At 38.7% G+C, this 18462-nt stretch overlaps 1 protein-coding gene and 1 long non-coding RNA gene across 4 annotated transcripts in view; one reads left to right on the top strand and one right to left on the bottom strand.

The window, feature by feature from the left end:
* Nucleotides 1–18462, bottom strand: part of ZZEF1 (zinc finger ZZ-type and EF-hand domain containing 1) — a 55048-nt gene that overhangs the window by 9220 nt on the left and 27366 nt on the right. For 2 of the 3 annotated variants that reach the window (XM_023939502.2, XM_086859003.1), the window contains exons 27-48: nucleotides 17965–18044; nucleotides 17024–17117; nucleotides 15931–16447; nucleotides 15137–15301; nucleotides 14431–14550; nucleotides 14019–14180; nucleotides 13241–13370; nucleotides 12852–12990; nucleotides 12484–12649; nucleotides 11781–12043; nucleotides 10973–11145; nucleotides 10269–10416; nucleotides 9528–9667; nucleotides 8819–9096; nucleotides 7606–7780; nucleotides 6934–7066; nucleotides 5730–5926; nucleotides 5052–5171; nucleotides 3978–4166; nucleotides 3506–3606; nucleotides 2869–3004; nucleotides 1510–1869 (exon numbers count right to left, since the gene is read on the bottom strand). In XM_023939502.2, coding sequence (XP_023795270.2) covers nucleotides 1510–1869; nucleotides 2869–3004; nucleotides 3506–3606; nucleotides 3978–4166; nucleotides 5052–5171; nucleotides 5730–5926; nucleotides 6934–7066; nucleotides 7606–7780; nucleotides 8819–9096; nucleotides 9528–9667; nucleotides 10269–10416; nucleotides 10973–11145; nucleotides 11781–12043; nucleotides 12484–12649; nucleotides 12852–12990; nucleotides 13241–13370; nucleotides 14019–14180; nucleotides 14431–14550; nucleotides 15137–15301; nucleotides 15931–16447; nucleotides 17024–17117; nucleotides 17965–18044 — 3986 coding nt within the window. The remainder of the gene's footprint in view (nucleotides 1–1509; nucleotides 1870–2868; nucleotides 3005–3505; nucleotides 3607–3977; nucleotides 4167–5051; nucleotides 5172–5729; nucleotides 5927–6933; nucleotides 7067–7605; nucleotides 7781–8818; nucleotides 9097–9527; nucleotides 9668–10268; nucleotides 10417–10972; nucleotides 11146–11780; nucleotides 12044–12483; nucleotides 12650–12851; nucleotides 12991–13240; nucleotides 13371–14018; nucleotides 14181–14430; nucleotides 14551–15136; nucleotides 15302–15930; nucleotides 16448–17023; nucleotides 17118–17964; nucleotides 18045–18462) is intronic. The other variant, XM_086859002.1, reaches the window with a different exon arrangement.
* LOC147649603 (uncharacterized) lies at nucleotides 7065–9841 on the top strand. Its single transcript, XR_015278380.1, has 3 exons — nucleotides 7065–7088; nucleotides 7175–7274; nucleotides 7588–9841. It is a non-coding gene; the product is annotated as an uncharacterized LOC147649603 (long non-coding RNA).

Below are 18462 nucleotides of genomic sequence, written 5' to 3'. Positions count from 1 at the left end.
TGTTAATATACTAAACAGGCACCCTTACCTTCTATATCTACAGGTTTTGATTTGATTAGGTCACATATTTCAGCTTTCAAAAAAAAAAAAAAAATGTACAACTCTGTGCATAAGAAGAAATTATAACAATGGCTGAAGTTCTGAAAGCAGCAGATGCTGTGTGTTTACAACTACCCAAAAATGTCCTTTAATCTGTCAGGACACACAAAATATAATTCAGAACCACCTGAGTCTTCCTTTTTATTATTTTTATAATATTGCATAAAAGCTCTGAATCAGGAATTCTGTTACTTGAGGACCTTTCAGGCCATCAGAGCAACTCATTGCATGTCTTCACCTGCCATCTCCTAACTCCTCCTAAAAAATGTCATAGACCAGCCCAGGCCAGCAGGTTCATCTCCAAATCAGCCAAAAACTGACTTCTTGGGAAAAGGAGTTTAAAAAACAAAGGCAGCATGTAGCAGTTCCCTGAATGCACTCTTTGCCTTGCACTTGCATAACAGCCTAAGACAAAGGCTAGGCTTCTGCATTTAATGTGCCTTAATAGATTTTATTCGATCAGTTCATCCTGCCCTTTTCTGAACCCATAAAAACACCCTGGGGCAACAATTTCCATGACTTACTGTGTCAAGAACCTGTTCTTTTGGTTTGTTTTGGACCTGCCACTTATTACCTTAATCTGACACTCCTTTGTTTTTTTACTGGGAGGGCCAGTGAATAATACTTGCTCTTAACTTTTGCATGCTATTTACTGCTTTAAATCCACAGAGAAAGAGGAACAGACTTTTCCATTACTCCTTCTCCCTCAATGCCCCACAGGGGAAAGATCCAGAATGAAGAAAAACAATTGGTCCTCATACTGAAGTTATTCCATGGCTGTAATAATTCCTGCCATCCTTCTCTAGGCCTCTCCCACTTGTACTGCATCTTAATTTTTTACTGAGATGAGGGAGTCACTGCAGTCCAAAAGAGTGCATGGTATTGGTTCAGTGACATATCAATGTCTTCTGCTTTATTTTTCATTCCCTCTTTGAAGAGTCCCAGCACTTGATTTGCTTTGACTGCTGTGAAGCCTTGAGCTGATGCTTTCATTACAATATTCTACTATACTTCCAAGATCACTTCCACCACCAGCTCATCGGTGGAGTAGCAGGTATTACAACATACACATTGAAATCTAAGAAAAAGCAGCTTTTAAAAGGCACTGCCTGGATTACCAATTTCTCTAGATTACCATCTAGATTGTCTATTTTCAAACCAGACTGCCTATTTCACCAATTTCTCTTTCATAACTGAAAGAGTTCTCTCTACACAGCTAGTTTTTCCAGTTTCTGTTAACAAGATCAGCACATCAAGACATTGACAGATTCCAACTGTTTTTTCAGAACTAATTTAAATTTTGGACTTTCAATTTAGTTGAAAAAAGGAACTGCAAATATTTTTGTCAGTCAGAGTCTCATGGCATGTAGGCACAGGTTCTGTTCACATGTCTGAGTGAAATCCACTTACTTTTTCCCATAACTGCTTCTCCTCTAGCTGCATCAGCATGTCCAGGATGTATGTCATATGGGCTGGCCCACTGAGATCTAGGATTTCCTCATTTATTGCCACATCATCAGGCCACTCAGCTAACAAGGAAGCCAGCACATGCCTGGCATACAGAACTGCAATTGCCTCATTCACACGATACAGGTAGTCCCTCACAGCCTTTTTACTCCTGGAGTCCAGCTCCTTGTGCAGGAGAATGGAACTCTTGGTGCGTCGCTGCTTGGCATAGCTGAGCTGCAGGTCACTCTCCGTGTTGGTGATGAGTTTCTGAGCAACAGGATTGGTTTCTTCTGTTGCTTTATCACAGAGGACAGGCTTTGACTGCAAGAAAAGAAATGCAAGTCTGAAAATATTTACTTGTTTGAAAGCATTGCTTATGTGAAAAAATTTACTGCTTTATGTTCGGCTATCTGACCAGTCAACAAATGAATTAGCAAAAAAACCCCACAAAAGTGGGATCACTCACACAGCTACAGATTTCCTGAGAAACACTGTTTGTGTCTACACACCTCATTATACACTGATGCATTTGTGGAAACAGCAGTTAGAATTCTACCCAGAAGTGTTAACTGAAGCTCACCTACACAGGTAAAGCTACCAACTGCCCTGAAATGAAGCAAGTTGGGAGGGGCTTTTGGAGATCACTTGGTCCAAATTTGGTTAAGGTTGAGATAACTTCAAAATCAGACCTTTGTCCAGTTCAGTTTAGACAATTTCCAGGCGTGGATATTTCACAGCCTCTGTATAAGCTGTTGAAAAGCCTATTTTTTTCTTATAATTATGTGAAACTGCTTCAGGAAGCTCCTTTCCTTTGCTATGCAACTGATAAACAGCTGTGCTGGTGACACCACATGGGCAGGAGTGAGCCCTCAAAATAAAACAGAGCTGTGGGTCCCTGCTACTGAATGCAAAACCTACAGCTTGTGAGTGTAGTGTCTACTTTACAAGATAAATTCATTGCTTCCTTGTTCTGCTGAATTTACTGTAAGATAACAATGATATGCTAGAACAGTAGCATGGCATAGGCTTACAGCAATGAGATACAATCTCTCTTGTGTAAGGGGAGGAAATTACAGCCTGCAATCACAATTTGTTCTCCTGACCTGGGAATCAAATTCTTTCACTTCCTTAAGGAAGGAATAACAAGGAAGAAATACTTGCTTCTTGTACCTGCTCATTTATTTTGACATAAAACACTGATAACAGATTATTTCCAATGTATTTAAAAAAAATTCTCAGGTTTGAAGTTACTAAACAGAAGCTACTGAATGCCAAAATTCATTCTTTTCCAATTGCTCCTGTTTGTAGAGATGTCCATACCAAACAGGGTAAGATGATCATATCTGTATCCACTGCCTTGGAACTCTGCTCCTCCAGCCTCAAGCGTTTGCTGGGCTGCCACTTCTGAGCCAGCGTCCGGATCCTCTCATCTGTTGTGATTACATCCCCATCAAACCTTCACAGAGGCAAAAGAAAATCAAAAATACACAAATGTGTTTCCAAAGCAAGGCAAATTCATTAGGGCAATTAAATGCAAATTAAATCTTCCCACCTTCTGTTTTGGAAAGATTAAGTTCTGCCTATTTTTATCATGTTAACTGTCCCCCTGTTCTAACAAGCCAAAGGATTTAAATGTTATAAAATCACTCATTTGTGTGAGAACATGGTGTGTCTGTGAGATGCTTTGAGTACCAGAAGCCACATGTGAGCTCTTGACTCTTCCTCAGTTCACAGAATTCAGAGCCATAGTGGATCTTCATAGAAAAGAGCATGTGATGTGTTTCAGACGATGGTGACTTGCTTCCATAAATACAACTTAGCAGGAGTTTATTTCCTTACTTCTTCACACATGAAAATCAAATCTTATCCTTGGAAGAATTTCTATTCAGCACTGAGAGGATTTTAGATTTTCACCCACCACTGTTTCTCTGCTGGACCCAGGCTTGCTTTCACATACCTCTTTTGAACTTCCAGGAAAAAAGAATCCGTTCTTTTCATCTGCAGCTCGTACATGGCTCGAAGAATGTGGAGAGGTGCATTAAGAGCATCGTGTGTCATCTGAGCAAGGAGCAAAAACAAAAGAAAAATACCCCAAAAACACATTAGAGGGGGAAAAGAAAGATTGAGTTTCTTTAAGGATGACCTAGGCATTATTTTCCACTTTGTAGGTAGAGAATTAATGAACTTTATTATCTGAATTTAATAATCTGGATTAATAATAATGAGAAGCAATTTAGCAAAGCACTGTATAATGATTTTGTAGTATTCATTACTGTAGTTCTATTTTATTTTCTTTGAAGAATGATGCATTGAAATCAAAGACCCATGCTCTATAAATTTAGAGGAAAAACAACCATATAAATTACCAAATGTTTTATGCAACTAGCAAATGCACATTTACCCAAAAGGAGATAAACTAATTTAAATACCAAGAAACATATTTTGGTGGCTTCATCCAGGCCCTCCAGAGGATCAAGTTTGTTCTGCTCTGAGTCAACAGGACCAACAACAGGCTGCTCCACATCTTGATCTTGTTCCCTGTCTTCCAGTTCAGTATCCTCCTGTTCAGCCAGGGAACTGATATCTTGCTTTGAGGAATACAGCATTATTGACAGAATCTGCACAGAGAAAAGGCAGCATATGGTGTGACAGCTGTAGGTATTATTAGTTTGGTTGCAATCAGCATCTTAGAGGAGCATTATCAGACCTGGGCACACTATTTTACAAAGAAGCACACCTAAAAAATAAAAAAAACCAACCCCAAAACACAAAACAAAACCATTTCCCACTTCACTAATGAGTTACACCTTCCATGCTGTAAAGACAACTTGAGTTATTAGCTGAAAGTGCAAAGAAAGTTGAGAAAGTAATTATTTAACCATTTCAGTACATCAGAGATTTGAAGATTTCAAGACAAAACCAGAGCAAAGGTGGCTATCACCAAAATGCCAGTGATGCCCCTACACATCCTTCTCCTTTGAAAACAAACCTTTGGCTTCATCACAGTCCTAAAAATGAATTAACACAACTCCTGCCTAAGATAAAACATAACTAACAGTAGAACCACACTCATCTTTCAGCAATTAACAACCACTGTGAAAGAATATGCCCACGTGTGCATTGATCTCCCCACCTGCACTGCAGCAAAACCTTGTGCAAGTCATGCTTTTCTTAGAGATTTTCTAAACTGAAGAATTGAATTTTCAAGAACAGTCTAAATAAAATCCATAAAACAATCTGAGTAGGTGAGAAATGTCTCATCCTGCAAATTTTTTTCCAAATAAAATCAGATTAGTGAAAATCAGCTCCTGTTTTAAAGAATTTAGTCTATTATCCACACGATTATGATGGGCAGAAGGAGTGAGATTTAGGGATACAGTTAAGTGAACAGTTTTTTAGAGACTAATTAGAGATAATCCTGAGTCCCCAGGAGGGCAGTGTACTGCCATAACCTTTCATGCCACTGTGTGAAGCCTGACTTTACAAAATGTCACTTTTCTTACCTCCAAGTCTCGGAGAAGCCAAGTCTTACTGAAGCCTGTTCCTTTGCTACACTTCTTCACTAGAAGTTTGAGTAAACCAGACTGAAGAAAGGCAGACTGGATCTCCTTAAAGCCATGAATCTGCACACATAGACACACACAAATAAATAACTAAAAAAGGAAGAATGCATCACAATGCTTGTGAGGCCTCGTCACAAAGCCTCGGGTGAATTCACTGCCCAGATGAACTACACTGGGAATCTTTTCCTTTCATTTCCCTAAAATAAAAATCCCCACTTCAAATCCCTGAAGGTATCATCTATGATGTGCACAGAGTAGTAACTGAATATGTTTTGATCTGACAGTCAAAAAAAGAAAATAACATTTCCTCTTCAAATACTTCAGGACTGAGAAAAGTCTATAAAACCCATAAAAATATCCATAAAATGTTATCTCTAGGAATTTCTTCCTTAGCTCTCCTGAATGGCTGGCCCCCACAGAGGAGAAGAAAAGCATCTTCCAGCTCAGACTCAGAAAAGCTATTTAAAGCCCAGCAGCATTTTCCAGGTATAAAGGGATCCAGCTGTGACAGAAATGCCCTTGTGGTAATTCCCCAGTGTGCTCAGTCAATGCCCAGGTTCCCGTAGCACAGGGTAGAAGATGAATTTTTATTTGTCTATCATATTCTGTGTCAGGTACCTTCAGAGTTCTGTAAAGCCCCTTTAGAGCAAGTGACAAGACCCAAGTTGTTTCCACTGCCTCAGCATAGGTGCTGTCCATGCTGGTCTGCAGGAGGTGGGTGGAGATGAGGACAAAGTGCTGCAGGTACTGCCTCAGCTGGGCCTGGGAATCACTGCCTTCTTGCTCACATTTCTGAATCAACTGATAGTCTTTCACTACAAGAGAGAAAAAACACAACTCACTTACTTCAGATTAAAAATTCACTAAATTTAGTTAAAATTACTTCATATTAAATGACGTTGTAGTCATCTCTTAGTAGATGTGTGTAGGCTGAGACATGAGACATCCTTATATCAATTATGTTCTAATAAAGATCTTATACAAAAATTATCACAGATTCCTTGAACAGTCAAGAAAGTATTTAATTTTTCAGTGCAAGTTAAAAATCCCCAGGTCACTTCTGGTAACAGCACATATTTGCACATTAAAGGTACAGCACACAAAGTGGCACATGTTGTATTGTACAATTAAAATGGGGAAAATTCTGACCTGCAATTGATATGATGAAATAAATATCGCTGATCTTACTGTTAAAAATGTCAACAGTTAAACAAAAAGAAAAGCTTTTATATTCAAATCTTCCTTCAATATCAAAAAGTGGTTTAGTTTGTTGATTTTTCCAAATGTCTTTTATACAGCTTCAGTAGTCAAATCTTAGGACAACCTTTGCTTTATTAAGTTCACAATATTAGGTCATACAAAGAGAAAACTCCTTGCTCCTAAAAACCCAGCTGATTTGTTATATATTAAATGTTTCACTTGGTCTCATATTTTAGGGATATCCAAACTGTTTGTAAGTTAGCATTAAGCACAGGTTTGTAAAGGATAAGACACAAGCACTACACAAATGTTGGAACAGAAACAACTGCTTCATCAAAAGCCTATTTCTGAGACTTCTCAATTACCAGAATGGTCTCAAAAGTTTTCTAAATCCTTTTCTGAATAAAGAGAATTGAAATAATTGCTGCAGAAGCTTCACAATTTGACAGTGACCTGCAAGCAGAATTTGGTAACCTATGAACAGAAAGTCAGGCAACTAATAATGGAATTCAAACCCTGCAGACCTGCACAGTGGTCTAGGTAACATTTGCTTTTGGGTATCTGTAACCAACTGTAAGGAGATACTCTGTGATTCTCTGATAAAACAAAAATGTTACAGAACCTGTTTTTCTCTTTCTGGTTTTGATGTCTACAACCACTGCCCTGTTTTTCTCAGTGAAGTGCTTCAGGATGATCACGTTATGAGGCTCGTTAGCATTGTCCATGTACACAGAACGAGTGCCCATGCACAGCACCTGAAACAGCAGCAGAACTTCAGTTAGCATCTGGAATACTTATTCACAAATACACAGCCATGTCTTATATTGGTTACATTTGCTTATTCTTGCTGTTGTATTTTTTAGCTGAACCACTGCTTGATGCCTGGTATTTGCTGATCTCTAGAAAATGGAAGTTTGAGTCTGTAAAGGAAATGTCTACACCAACCAACTTAATGTTACATAGGTAATGTATCAGTTATGAACATCAAGATGGAGAATGGATTGGTTTGCTTGTACAAAAATCCTTTTAGATACTGAAACAAATGAAGCTGGTTTGCTTGTAGCAGTTATAAGTAACATCCAAAGAAATGCCAGGCAAAACCAGCCCATTATTCTTCATTAGATCAGTGTTAATTGTGCACAAGTGGAAAGATGTAAACTCTGACACAGAGAGTTTTTGAGGTTTTGAGAGTTTATAAAGGTCGCTCCCAATTGATGGAATTTGTAGAATTTAGAAAGAGATACCTAAAAGCTCTAACCAATGTTGTTTCCTTTAGGACCAACAGGCCACTTACCTCAGGAAAGCCAACCAGCACCAACAAAGTGAAGATGTTGGTGTGCTTTAGCTGGAAGGGCAGCTGCTTGATGCAGTGGTCAGTGAAAGCTGCAATCACATGGTGCCACTGCGCAGAGGAGTTCAGGGACCGCAGGATGTCTGCCATGGAGCTCGCCCAGTCCAGACCTACACGACTGCAAAGCAAGAGCAGGCTGCATTAGGAAGGCTGATTGCTGACTGATCTGAAGCTATTCTTCCTCAAAACAGCATGTCACTGGTAATCTGTCACAGCTGCAGCTTTCAAATTATTACAGAACTGTTTTTCCAAATACTTGAAGCTTTCGTGCCAGCTGACACGTGAATTCTGCTTTGCTTTCCATAGAGCATAAATACTGTTCTGTTTCCTGAGAGGGTCTACAGTCTCAAATCAAGGTGTGTCTGAATATTGCCACTGTTAACTCTGACTTTTAGTTGAGAACTCAGAAGTTTCTGTTTGCATGGCAGCAAGAGGTTTATTTCCCATGTATGTGACCACCTGCTCACTCTGTGGATCACACAAATAACCTGCAGGGACTCTTACACTAAAGTTAGTTTTTGAGAAAATCTTTTCCCTCAGCTTATGCTCTGGATATTCTGCCTTGAAATTTCATAATCTTTTCTATTTGTTTATGAACCCTCCCTGTAAAACATAGCTACAATAAAAAATAAGTCACATTTAACAGGCATGACATTAACCTCAGAATGCTTGAGAGCTTTCTCAGGATCTTCAATTTCTGTCCCTCCATGCTCTTTCCAGTACAATTTTACTATAAAAAACCTCTCTACCAAATACTCTTTCATAGAAGGGCCACATCCAGAACTCAGCACTGGTGATAGTTAGGTGACACACCCTCCTCCTTCCCCAAGTTACACAAGAGATTTCTAACAATGTGAGAGAATTAATGTCAAACAAAAAATAAAGGACTGTATTTTTGGTTTCTAAACCTCACTTCCTCCCCATAACATGCTGTGTAGGTAAGCACAGGAAATTAGGCCACTCTTAAGCAACCAGCCTTCTTCTGGAAGGAAATTCAGATTCCTGCTGCAAGCAAGGCTGCAGATGCTAAGCCCCTTCCATGACCAGGCTACAGGTTTAATAACCTTTCTATTAAAAAGCCTCTATGGACGAGGCACACATGAAAGAAAATTAATGTTCAGCAGTGATTAACTAATTGGGTTAAGGTAAGAAGCACCTGTCTAAACACACAGCTCCCAGACTGAACAGAAGATGAGTTGTCTTCCATCCTTCTGGCACTGTAGACCCATCTCCTGGTACAAACAAATTATGTTTGGCTGAAAGGATTTTAGTTACAGCAGCATCCACCTCTGCAGGCATAAGCCTGAGGATTAACTGGCCCAGGAGTCCCAAGGTTAAATGATAAGTTTCATTCAGGTGACCAGCATTAGAGATTACAACATGAAACATCAGTGGAAGTATTTGCTCCAGGTTGATCAGAGACATTGTGGAGCCCTGTGGAGAGAGGAAAATCTCAGTGAGGCAGGGAAGGAACACAAGATTTTTAGTCAAAGTCAGGACATGCAAAAGCTTTGTTCTGTTCTAAAGGTCTTTCAAATGGGACAGAAGGAATGAGAAACTACATGCCTACTTTGGTTTTTGGCCTGTTAGTGTGACCTGCCCTGGGAAGCTAAACTGAAGATTTAAACTCTGCTAAACAGTTAACACACTACTTCACAGATACATTAAAATTCCCTTCCTTCTCCCCCCACCCAGGAACAAACCTTACATTCCTCAGTGATGTCAGTGTCTGAAGACATTCTAATTCGCATTTCATGACATGTAAGCAACGTGGGCCCATATCCCACATTTAATTCCTATGAATTTTATATTCATGTTGTTTGGGCACCTAGGAAACTACCCAGATGGAAGTAAAAAGAACTAACTGATTTGAAAGGTGGTAACATAGCTGCCAGCAACCCCAAAATCCTCTTCTGAGAGCATTCAGCAAAAACTTGTTCCTGGCTAGGTATTAAAACCTTCTCTGTTGGTTTTTGGGTTGAATCTTCTGAGAGGGAGTCACCTGCTTTGTAAATAAAAACAATATAAGAAAATCATCTAAGTGACATTAAAAATCAAAGAAATAAGTGATAGCTTAATTTTTATAATCCAAATTTGAAAATAGACAGAAATTATAAAAATAATTATTGAATTATTATTGAAAATAATATTTATTATTGAAAATAAAGTCTTTATAAAAGTGTATGGAAACAGAAGGTAAAGAAATTTATACTATCTAGTAAAATCATATAAAGGACAGTACTACAGACAGATCCATTTAACTATCACAATTCTTACAAACCCAGTCTGTAACATTTTAGGATAATTTTAACATTTTTAGGATATTTTCTGGTTCCAAGTGCATCAGAACACACAAGTGTTGTGTTAGACCAACAGGGACTATAATCTCCATACATGGATAAATATTTGTGGAAATCTACTCTGATTTCCAGACTCTTTTAAACAGACTGCAAGGCATTTGTTCAAAGCAATGTCTGGCAGGTTTTCACAAAGCAGACATAGACATTTGAAAATATGCAAAACTGAATTAGGAATAAAAAGGACAGCTGTTTGTTTGCAGATGAGTGGATATTTCTGTGACAGGGAAATGAGAAATCATTTTTTACCTGCTGCAGGAACATTCCCATCCACAGACAAGTCTGACTCTTGTCTCACAACAGCTTTCTTTGCAGAGACAGCTTTGATTTCAATTTCTTGTTTTCCTACTTTATCTTCTGCAGGAGACTGGATTTCCTTGTGAGTATCTCCTTTCCCCTAAAAATAGAATAGAAGTGCTAAAAGATTAAAACAAAATGTAATACCTGCAGGAACAAGCATGGAAAGAATTCAGTCATCTGCACTTGACAAACATTTTTCATTGACTATCAAAACTTCCTACTGAAGAATTCTTGATGTATTCATGTCTTAAGCTTCCATACAATTAAATTATGTTCTTTTATTTTGCTCATATCTCCCTGCATAAAATTATTACACAATAATTGTTTTAAACACTGTATAAAACTGTAGGAAACTCATACTCCTACTCAACAGTGCCAACAACCAGGGGAAATGACAGCCCTTTCATAAAGAACCAGACATGCCCCTCTCCTGATTCACTTTTGTGAATCAGTTCAGAACAAGAAGTTTTTCATCAGCTGGATCTAATGAAAAAACAACTGTTCCCTTGCCCCCCAATTTCTCCCTACAAATTAAATCATTACTATCCCTTATTTCAGTCCCACATTCAGAACTGGCTGTTTAAACATCTGAAGATGTTTAATATCAGATCACATATCTGATGTCAGGGGATCTGGAAATAACAGGTACTTACACTGCGATGCACCAAAGGGCGTGTGCTGCGTTTCTCATCTCTCCCCTTCCCTGCTCTGTCTCCAGCAGGACTTTTTGGAGCACTGTCTTTGGGAGGGCTGCCTGAAACAGTGTCATTCTCTGAGAAGGACTCATCTTCTGGTAACATGGAGAGAAGAGCTAAATTTTTCAGCCCTGGGAGCAAAAAAGTTATGAAAGTTATTTAGCTGTTGCATGGCAAGACAGACAAAAAGCAGAATTAAAACAGTTTAAAAGAGAACTGCAAACTTCTTACCCACTATCTTTTTTGATACATTCAAAATAGGTCCCTATTGTATAACTCTATTTTCTGTAGCAGGTCATTGTCCACAGAAACCCCCATTTCCAGGCTAGACAAATGGACACCACTGCCAGAAATTTATACCACAAACACGATTAAAAATCTATTCCCAAGAGATGTAGAACAAAAAACTTTTTCCACCAAGTTACTTGCTGTCTTTCAGCTGTCAGTGATACATTACTAAAAGAACATGAAGCTGTATTGACTGATCCCTTTACAACAGCTAAGATGGAAAAAAAAACAACCAGACTCTTGCCAAGTTGTCTCCAATGTTTATGTAAGCATAAAATTAGTTTTCTCAAGCACTCTATTTTCCATGTTCCAATGACCCTGAAAGACACTGGTTCTACATTTGCTTTCTACATAAACAGTTATTCTCAGTGAAGTACACAGTAGCTTCCCCTTTCCTTTGGAAACTTTAAAGTCAGTTACCACAGACATTTCTGACACTTGTAGAAAGCATTGTTCAGAGCAGGAGGAGCTGACTCACCTTTTCCGTGCTGTGCTTTCATCAGGCAGTCCCCAATGAGCTGAATGCACTGATGCTGCAAAACTCTGGCATGACTGAGGACCTGGAGATCCAGTTTCTCTCCTTCTACTTCCTCCCCATTTGCCAGATCTGCACTGTAGAGAGTCAGGGCAGCAAAGAGCAGCCAGGAATAATTGTGGACATAGGGCTGGATGAGGCGCTGCCGGTCACTGATTCGGATGGTCACCATGGGATACACGGTGATGCTGTGGGTGGGCAAGTGGCTGGAAGGAGAAGGGACATCATTCAGGAATGCAGCTGTTTTTTTGCTAACCAACACAGTCAGTCAACACAAAACACCTTCACAGGAAGCCACTTAAAGCCCAACAGATTCCAGAAAAAGTGTGGACCTGTTTTTTATGACCTCTGGAGCACTGAAAGCTGTTGCTTTCCACAGCAGTGATTGTCATACAGGACTGGTAATTCCTTCTGCAGCTTTCCTTGCCACATCCAGAAAATAATTTGCTACCAAGTGACTTCAGAGGCAGATTTCCAGACATTTTTGCCAACCTGGTCCTACTTTCGTTTCCCCAAAGGACACCAAGGAGATGTTCTGATGTCAGAAACAGCTTTATAGGAAGCACCATGAGAATGACTGATTGTATTTAGCTACTAAATATTGTCTTTCTGCCATGTAAGGGAAAGCAAATCACATTTTTAATACCTGTCAGAGTATTTCTTTGCATGATAGCATCCATAGCAAAGGTCAAAGTCATCACAAACGTTGCAGTTCATTCTCCGACCTATGATAACTCCTTGGCAGTGATCACAGGCATATTCCATGTTCACCATTTCATGGTCATCCTCATGTCCTTCAGGTTTAACTCCACCTGTAAAGAAAGATTTCCCTGTAAATCTTTTTGAGAAAGAACCTTCCCTAATTTCAAGTTCACATTCCTACTTGGGAAAGAACAGTTAAACATTTCCAAAGAACCCAGGAGAAAAGTGTTTGACTTTATTTTGTGTATAATTTACAAGATACTGTTTTGGCTTCAAATACAAGGTTTTGAGGGGTGATTTAATGGCTCTTACCAAGGAAACAAGTTTTACACAGATCCATGTCATTGCACTGCAGGCAGCGGTAGCGATGCCACGGCGCAATTTCATCACAGCCATCACAGGATATGTCCACGTTTAACAGGTCACAGTAACGAGCAACAAACATGTGCATCTACAGCAAGAAATCAACACAATTTACTTGAGTATTATTTTTTGACTATGAGAAAGCTTCAGACACAAAGCAGAACATTTCCCCTGCCAAGAATGAATTGGGATCTTTTAATCATTTTAGACTCCTGAAAGTCTACAGAGATCCAACTAATAAAAACTAATTATCAACCAGACTCCTTTCTCCCCTTTAGGATTTTAAAGGTCTCTTATTTAACCCCTTCTGCAGATAAATATACAAAACATGAGGTCACCTTTCTCTGCTTCTCTGGGTCAGCTTGAGCTATCTTTTCATACCAGGTCTCAAACATAACATCCTGACATTCATCCATCCATTCACAGTTTTGCTTGTAGTCTGCAATTTCATCTTCTTCACTCCACTGACTACAAGAAAAGCAAGCTTACAATTAAGTTTGAATGCTATCAGGCTTCCCTTTAAATACACCTTTACTTTTTAATGAAGAACAAAGTGCTATAACATGCTAATAAAAACAGATTTGTGAGAGATCCCATTGACCAATTTACATTTAATAAATGACCATACAGGCACCTGCTTCTTGCTTCTGTGACAGATTATTAAATACATATGGGGACCATAATGCAAAAATCAGGAAAATCTACTCTTATAAAACAGCTTTTGGAATGCTGGCAGATCAGATCAGACATTTTAAGCTTTTTTGGCCTTCACATTTACTTATATGCAAGTACAGTTAGTATAAAATTGTCATATCAAGTTGTTAAAAACATTTGGCATTCATCAAGCCAAGAAATTGTATTATATACCTCCTGCTACACTTCTAAACAAGAAAAGTGTTGCAGTAGTAACCAGGTTAAACATAAAATTCCAATAGTTTTTGGACTAGCAAAATAAAGTTAAATACTTAAGTTAAGCCCTTGGATACTGACCAGAATTATGCCATACTTGTTAATAGCACCCTTACTGCTTGTTCCAGCATGAAGTTCAGGAAGCTTTCTGGGTAAAATGGAATCAGTATTCAGTAGCATGTGAAAGCTGCATTCCTCCTGACTCACCAAATGACACTGTCATGGATACTGATGTTCTCCTGTGATGTTGTCATGAGCAGCTGTGGCAGCTGGATCTCAACAAAGAAGGAGAGATCACTGGGCTCCCAGCTCATATCCAAGAGGTGGAGGAGAGCTGTTTGCACACAGGATAAGGCAGGAAGCAACGACCTAAATAAAAACAAAAGACATTAAAACATGACAGCTCTAAAGCTGACAGACCTTGAGTTGAAATTGTGTGTGGGGAGGAAGGGTAGAAAAACCCCTACATGCTGATTTTCAGGTTTTATTATGCATTAAAGTAACTCTGTGGCAGGAACTCAGGTTTATCAAAGTATTCAACTTACACAATTTAGCAAGTACAGACTATGGAATTGAAAATAAAAAAAATCATATAAATAAAGCAAGCAATGTACTGTACCTGTCATTTATTGTACTAAATCCTTTCACAGAATTTACCAGGAACAAAACAAGCTGATAGTAGGACTCTCGAATCTCTTTGTGTAGCTCAGCACCACAGCCTTCCAAGTTTCCAAAGTAGCTGCAAATTAAAGAGTCAGTTTAATAGCCTAGAATATTTCTGTGACATTTTAGGTAGCATAATTTGTGCAAATTTTACAAACAGGCCCTTTTAAACCCCTCTCCACAAGTGGGAAGGATGTTAGTTTTATTTAAAAACGTGGTCTAGAAGTTTCAAACAAAAATGAAAGAATCCTGTGCCAGGGCTCAGAACGGAAAAACCAAAATAGGCAAAGAGAATATTGTCATAGAACTGAAAAAAGAGCATTCCTTTAAATTAAAAAGTTGCTTTAAAGAAATTTAATCAAGATCTTAAAGGAAATCAGTGCATTGCAAGATAACCACGGAAAGCTCCTGACAATTGAGAAGCCAAGTGACAGAGTTCTGACAGCACTGGCCAGATACAACATAGAAATCAGACCTAAACATGTCCATGGCATGAACAGCTAGCCTGAAAACTAAACCTCAATTCATATTTTTATTATCCACATGGATTAAAAAGCATGGATTAAAAAGACTTTCTACCCTTGTCAATGTACATGCCTGGAGGAACACAAGAACTAAGACAGTAAATCACATGGCTGAGATTTGCCTAAATAATCACTTACTTTGTAAAATCTTTCTGACAGGCTAGAAGTTCCAGGAGAAAAAGTACACAGGGTGGGTGAAAGCAGTGTGGCTGCCCAAGTGAGTCCAGGCACTGGCGGATGGTCTTGAGCACTTCCATAATACTCTGCCCTTGGGATTTTCTCAAGGCAAGAACCTTTAAAACACTGAAAGCAAAAAAATACCATTAAAAATTTCAAAACACTGTGCTTAAAACAACACAAATTAAAGAACAATTCAGTAAGTGCCTGACTAGTTACACAGCTGCTTTGCATCTGAGTTTCCAGCTCTATTTCAGTGTATTAGTTGGAGTAAGTGATAAAGCTTCAAACAGAATCCAGCTCTTCCTGCACCAATCCATGTTCAAGAGCCCAAAACAGACAAGCTGAGAATTGGAAATCTCTTTTGATTCACGTTTTCAGAATACCAGGTAATTTAATGAGAGATGCAATGTGCCTCTATTTGGTACCAAGGATTGGTAATAGTGATGCACCATGTCTTTGCTTTTGTAGATGAAAAGCAAAACGCCTCTGCAAACACATCTGTGGAAGCAAGACAATAAATTGCCAAATGACTGTTTGTTACATTCTGTTCAATGTGATAGAAACAAATGAAATGAAATAGTATTCTCTGAGTCCCTAGATCCTTGTGAATAACTGAAGTTTAATACATAAGTCTGACAACTGTTTATATACAAAATATTCTGCCATATTATCTTGCTGCTAAAATATTTTATTCCACCTGAAGAGGGTGTGAAGACTTCTGTGTATTATAACAACATTTTCAATTTGCTTACTTTTCATGTGAAAGTGATTGATCCTTAATAAAGTCTAATATGTTCTTCAAAATAGGATATTTTTCCTTCACAGTAGGCACAGCTCTTGGCTCTTCCATCGACCTGAACGACAGCAGCCTCAGTCTTCCACGGCCGAGCTGAGACTTCCGTGTAGGAGTGGAAGGAGGTGATGACACATCTTCTTGCTGTGAAACTGTATTTTCAACAGGCTTACTATGAAATGCAGATGCAGCTTCTGCTTGGTGGAGGTCTGGAATTTGTTTAAGTTTCAGATCAGACTGTAATGTTTGACCCCCCTCTTTTGAAACAGGGTGAATTCCTGCACTGGACGACACCGACTGTGCTGCCTGGAAGTCCATGTCCACAGCTGATCCTTGTCTTTGGCATTTATCACTCATATACTGCTGGGGATCATCCATGTCTTGGGCTTCCAAACTGTCTGAGGCAGAATCTTTTGTCTTTGCTCTTATGGGCAGAAAATTCAGTAACAAAAGGCTCTTCTGCACACAGAGTTTTGCTGCAGCAAAAATTGGAAGAGTTAAAATCACGATGGTAGAACAACAAATTTGTCTTATGCTTAAGAAGAAAGTGATTTATCTTATTTCTTCTCAGCCAAGACAGCTAGAAAATACTGCTTTTCTTATTATATTGACCATGATGCTACTGGTTGCTTAAGTTCAGATTTCCAAATGCTAAATCTGAATAATCACACTGAACCATATGAGGCACAAAGTGAGAACACATTTTGTACTAATATCAATCAGCTGATGTTCTAACATCAGTTAAATGTGGTAAGAAGTATCTACAAAGCCAGATGAACATAAGCTCAGAACCAAGTGAGTCAAGTGAAAAGTCACTCCCTGCAGAATTTTCTGTTTTCTGCAAAGAATAGCAGAACACAATCCCAGATAATTCATCCAGTGTACACTGGGTTATCTCTTGAGGTATGAAAAAGTAACCTCAGTTGCTAACTTACCTTTCACAGCAAAAATAATGCCTTCATGTTTACAAGGCAATGCTTTCCTAAGCTACCTGGAATGCTCAAATTCAAAACAACCGCTCAAAACAACAATGCTCAAAAAGCAACACTCACCGAGAGTTTCTGGGTTCACCTCACTTGCTTCTGTGTTCTGCTTCTCCTCAGCATCATTTCCCCTCCCCATCAGGGATTTCTGCTTCATTTCCAACTGTAGACAGGATGTTAATATAGTTAAAATATGATTCTCTCTGTGTATCTATACAGCAAGGCAGGATGAAGACTGTAATGACTGAAAGGAATTTAAACTGGGGAATAGATGACAGTAGTTACTATTCCCAGCTGCAGAGCAAACCACCCAGGAGCCTAAAAGAGCAGCACCTGAACTTCAGAGCAGTAACAGCCTCACTCTGAGCTGCTAGAGCTTTGTAATCTGAGACAATTCACTGTCTTGTGATTTGATGTGCATCAGTCCTCCAAGGAAAAAGAAGGCTTCTCATTTACCCTCAGCACTCAGGAAAATATGTGAGATAAAGTCCTCCAAAAACACCCCACTAGCAAGCTCTGTCAGATGCAAACATCACCTCTCATGCAATTGGTAAAGGCAATTACTCAACATGCATCTGCACCCATTGTAACTCTAGTATCTCAACCTGCCAGCAATTCTTAGGCAGAAAAGATTAGGGAGAAAATGACAAGACAATGGAATGATGTTTAAGACACCCTTCTTTCTGTAATATACTTCAAAAAAACTCCATCTGCAATGTAAGAATCTTTCTAATTTACAACATATGTTCTTGCTAAAATATAACACAAATTTAATTCATTTTTGGTCAAATTCAGTCCTAACTACCCATGATGACACATCTGGGGCTGAGGGAAGGAAAGGAATGTAAGGATGCACTTAAACATTTAAGTCCAAAGTTTTAAAGTAAACATATGTTCTTGGTATAAATGGTTGATGTAGAATAACTGAAGGAAAAAATGTTCCACCCTACTCCTTAACATTGCACTCTAAAGTAAATTACATTAATAGAGACCCTCCTGAGTGTTCTTACCATCCATATTCTAATGGAATCAGCCAGGGAATATACTTGTGCAAACTCATCACTCAAAGGCACCTTGCCTCCACTGTTAACTGGAAATGAGAGAAAGAAGAGAGTCCTGTTTATTTACAGCTCCATTTTTATACAACTACTTAACTACAATTATGCTACAGCCTTCCCTTCATCTCTTAGTCAATACTTGGAATTATACCTGTAAGAAAAATAGAGAATAAACCTGCCAACTTCCATAAGTCATAAATACATGAACTGCGCCTTGACTGATTTATTTACAAAGTTAATTTGTGAGTATCTTTCTCATCTCTTCCAAAAATTGATGCCTGAAGCCATGGAAAATTAAATCCTTCCCTCTGCATGCAATAACTCTGATGCAAACTTATCAGAAGAATCAACAAATGCTTAGCTGTAACTTGAAGCTCTATAAATGTATTTGTTTTCTCTGCTGTTTTACATTATGAATTTCTGGAGTGGACTTTCAAGACCAATTTGCAA

Source organism: Cyanistes caeruleus, chromosome 21 (genome assembly GCF_971803275.1).
Source record: "Cyanistes caeruleus chromosome 21, bCyaCae1.hap1.1, whole genome shotgun sequence".
In the NCBI taxonomy this organism is placed as follows: Eukaryota; Metazoa; Chordata; class Aves; order Passeriformes; family Paridae; genus Cyanistes; species Cyanistes caeruleus.
This window is presented reverse-complemented; position numbering and strand designations above follow the sequence as displayed.